Source organism: Triticum urartu, chromosome 7A, assembly GCF_056163025.1.
Source record: "Triticum urartu cultivar PI428250 chromosome 7A, HENAU_Tu73, whole genome shotgun sequence".
Lineage (NCBI taxonomy): Eukaryota > Viridiplantae > Streptophyta > Magnoliopsida > Poales > Poaceae > Triticum > Triticum urartu.
The window spans coordinates 741,464,128-741,467,763 of record NC_141879.1 but is presented as its reverse complement, the minus strand read 5'-3'; the positions used below and the strand labels follow the sequence as shown (position 1 = coordinate 741,467,763).

The following is a 3,636-nucleotide window of genomic DNA, read 5'->3' as shown; positions in this document are numbered from 1 at the left end:
AAATGCTCAAAGGAGTTGGATGAAATATCTGTACACAGAAGAGAAGATGCTATGACATCAACGCTCTCGAGTCACTACTATCAGAGAGGGGGAACAAATCACCATATGTATTTTCAACGAAAAGCAACATGTCGACAAAGAAAAAATAAGATCAGGCAAACTAAAAGATGCAGAGGGGGTTGGGTTCAGGAAAAGAAGAAAATTGCGGAAATGTCAACAGATTTTTTTCAAGAAATTATACGAAACGGATGATACTCTTGAACCAGATGTGTTGCTGGACCTTTTTGATGCAAAGTCGGGCAGCGCACACGGTCTAAATTATGGGCTCCGGAGGCGGTTGCGCACCACGCCGTTATCGATATGGTTGAATTTAAGGGAGTTGTGCATCCGGAATGAACCAAGTCGCCTTGGCATGTAACTAAATGGATGCCGCTAATGCCAGGGAGGGGACGTTGAAGCTAAACATCGATGGTTCCTAAACTGAAGGTCAGGAGCATGCAGCCTGGGGCGTGCTAGTTTAGAACCATGCAGGTGAAGTGGTCGCATGCAAAGCTGGTCGGACAGCAAATGTGGCCGATGGGTTTGCCACTGAACAACAGGCTATATGTCTCAAGCCTTCGATTTAGCAGTGCAGCCTGGCACCATCCGGATTGTCTTCGAGACCGATGCAATGCTGCTGGAGCAGGCCATGCATGGCAAAGAACCTGAAAACATCATGATAAGAAGGGGATCTTCTGTCTGAAGTTGGCGGGTGTTAGGATTGGGGAGATCAGGGATAAGAAGAGTTAACTGGGAAACATCTGCTACTGGGTAGGCATACTTGCATAATGGTATTTCCTCTGAAAAGCTCTGAGTGGAAATTCAGCTCCGATGGGCTAATTTTGCCCCCGTCAACATTCAGAAAAATGGCGGTTTACTGAAGGTTCTTAGCTCAACTGTGCCATCCCCCTCGCTTGCTCCGCCAGATTTGTGAAAACAGACGAGCCTAGCTAGTCAGAAGGAGCTAACAGTACCTCGGAGCGCTGCGGTTCTTGGCCCCTCTCCTTCCACTCCCCTCCGCCTCCTCCCCATGGATGAAGCTGATGTTGATGCTGCGTGGTGGGCAGGGCTCCCATGCTTCAGTGCCGAGGTGAATTGATCCTGCAAATCGTCAAATTTGTAATCGTCAAATCCTGCTTCAGTGCCGGGGAGACAGGGAAGCAAATCTTCAGTGCCGAGGAAGAAGAGCAGCAAACCACGCTTCAGTGGTCGTCAAGCTTCAGGGCGTATGGGGTTCGCTCGGTGGCGCGTCGCCACGCCGACCTGGATCTTCTCCCATCGAGCCGGCGGCCATGGTGGGTGAGGGGGAAGCGACATCGCGGTTGACAGGAGCAGCCGCGCAGACGTCATCATGGGCAAGTTGCGTCGGGTGAAGGGCGCGGAGAGGGAGCAAGGCAGGGGCGGGGGCGGGCAGAGAGACAGCGGCGGTGGAGCTCGACGGCGAGCCCGCGACGCCGTGTGGGGAGAAGGTGAGATGGGGGGGCGCAGCTTCAGTGACTTTGTGGAGTGAAGTCACGCAGCGCCTTGGCCCCAACATCCACCACTCATTCTACATCCAACGTTCAGGATTCACGCAAGGAAAAAAACCCAAACTTGATAGTTCTCAGCTTGCAAGGATGTACTAGACACTCCAACCTAAATATTTTTAACACGGGAAAATTTTGGTCAGAAAGGGAAAAAATGAGAGACATAAAATTGAAATTTGCAAGCATTTAGCGTTCAGTGTACAGTCTGGCCACCGTGCTCATGCACTTGCTCTTCGTCACGCTCGTGTGCTTCCCAGAGCTCATCCTGCCAACCGTGTTCCTGTACATGTCCATGGCCGGCCTCTGGAACTACTGGCGCCGGCCCCGCCGGCCGGCGAACACGGACGCGAGGCTCTCGTGCGCGGAGGCGTCCCACCCCTACGAGATCGACGAGGAGTTGGATACGTTCACGACGCCGAAGCCGAGCAACGTGGTGCGGCTGCGGAGTGTGGCCGGGCGGATCCAGATGGTGGTCGGGGACGTGGCAACGCTGGGGGAGAGGGTGCGGTCGCTGCTGGCGTGGAGGGACCCGAGGGCGACGGCGCTGTTCACGGCGCTCTGCCTCGTCACTGCCGTGACACTGTACGCGACGCCGCTCCGGGTCGTGGCGCTCGTCGCCGGGCTGTACGCGCTCCGCCACCCGCGGTTCCGGAGCCGGATGCCGTCGGCCGCCGGCAACTTCTTCAAGAGGCTGCCCTCCAGGGCCGACACCATGCTGTAGCATGTACTGTATGTGAGAATAGGTGATGAAGCGCATGCCTTAGCAGGGGCGCATTGCGTGTTATATAGCCACCAGGAGACTTGGCGGCGCACAGGATACAGGAGGTTAGGGTTTAGGTTAGGTGGAGATTGATCTCTTAAACTAACTATTAGGATCTTATCTCAACACCTAACCTATCCTAACAGCATACAACACACGCAATATACAACATGTTTAACACTCCCCCTCAATCACAACTATCTAAGTTGAGATTGCGCCTAAAGGCTTCCAGCTGCCGCACTGACAATGATTTGGTGAAGCCATCTGCCACTTGATCACCAGTAGGCACAAAACGAATGTTTAGAAGCTTGTTGGCAACTCTTTCACGGACAAAATGATAATCGATCTCAATATGCTTCGTCCTCGCATGAAAAACAGGATTGGCAGAGAGATAAGTAGCTCCAAGGTTGTCACACCAAAGGAAAGCTGCAGGTGAATGATGAATGCCCAACTCTGTTAGCAAATTCTGCACCCAAATAATTTCAGCAGTGGCATTTGCTAGAACCTTGTACTCAGCTTCTGTACTTGACCGAGACACAGTAGCTTGCTTACATGCACTCCAAGAAATCAGGTTACCTCCAAAGAACACCGCAAAACCTCCAGTGGATCGCCGATCATCAGGACAACCTGCCCAGTCTGCATCTGAGAAAGCACTGACCAATGTAGAGTCTGACTTAACAAGTTTGAGACCATGACTCTTGGTTGCTTGGAGATAACGGAGTATCCTTTTAACTGCTGTCCAATGAGTACTAGTAGGTGCATGCAAAAACTGATAAACCTTGTTGACTGAAAAGCATATATCTGGCCTGGTTAACGTCAAATACTGCAAAGCTCCTACAACACTCCTATACCTGGTGGAGTCTTCAGCTCCAAGCACCTCTCCATCATGAAGAGACAACTTTTCTGATGTAGACAACGGAGTGGAAGAGGGTTTGCAGTCTTTCATGCCCACTCGCTCAAGGATGTCTCGCACATATTTTTCCTGAGATAAAAGAATACCACGGTCCACATGTTTTACCTCAATGCCAAGGAAAAAAATGAAGAGAGCCCAAATCCTTGAACGCAAAATCCATGCGAAGATCCTGAAGAAGGGCTTCAACTGCTCGAGAGGAAGAACTGGTGACGATAATATCATCAACATAAATAAGCATAAAGATAGTTACTCCATGCCGATGATAGAAGAACAACGAGGTATCTCCTTTGGAAGCAGCAAAGCCAAGAGACTGTAACTTGGAGTACAAACGATAATACCATGCTCTGGGAGCTTGTTTTAAACCATAGATTGCTTTGTCAAGCTTGCAAACGTGTCGT

At 51.0% G+C, this 3,636-nt stretch overlaps 1 protein-coding gene across 1 annotated transcript; it reads left to right on the top strand.

Annotated features, from left to right (window-relative positions):
* The first annotated feature begins 1,390 nt into the window (after positions 1-1,390).
* Positions 1,391-2,286, top strand: LOC147962599 (FT-interacting protein 1-like). Its single transcript, XM_087534239.1, has 2 exons — positions 1,391-1,508; positions 1,763-2,286. Exons 1-2 carry the CDS (start codon positions 1,391-1,393, stop codon positions 2,284-2,286), a joined length of 642 nt encoding a protein of 213 aa, XP_087390365.1.
* The last annotated feature ends 1,350 nt before the right edge of the window (positions 2,287-3,636 follow it).

Excerpts from the sequence above, each read along its gene's own strand:
- LOC147962599 (XM_087534239.1), top strand. The coding sequence starts at position 1,391 with ATGGGCAAGTTGCGTCGGGTGAAGGGCGCGGAGAGGGAGCAAGGCAGG. Across the intron at positions 1,509-1,762 it reads CGACGCCGTGTGGGGAGAAG|TGTACAGTCTGGCCACCGTG; the intron begins GTGAGATGGGGG and ends TTTAGCGTTCAG.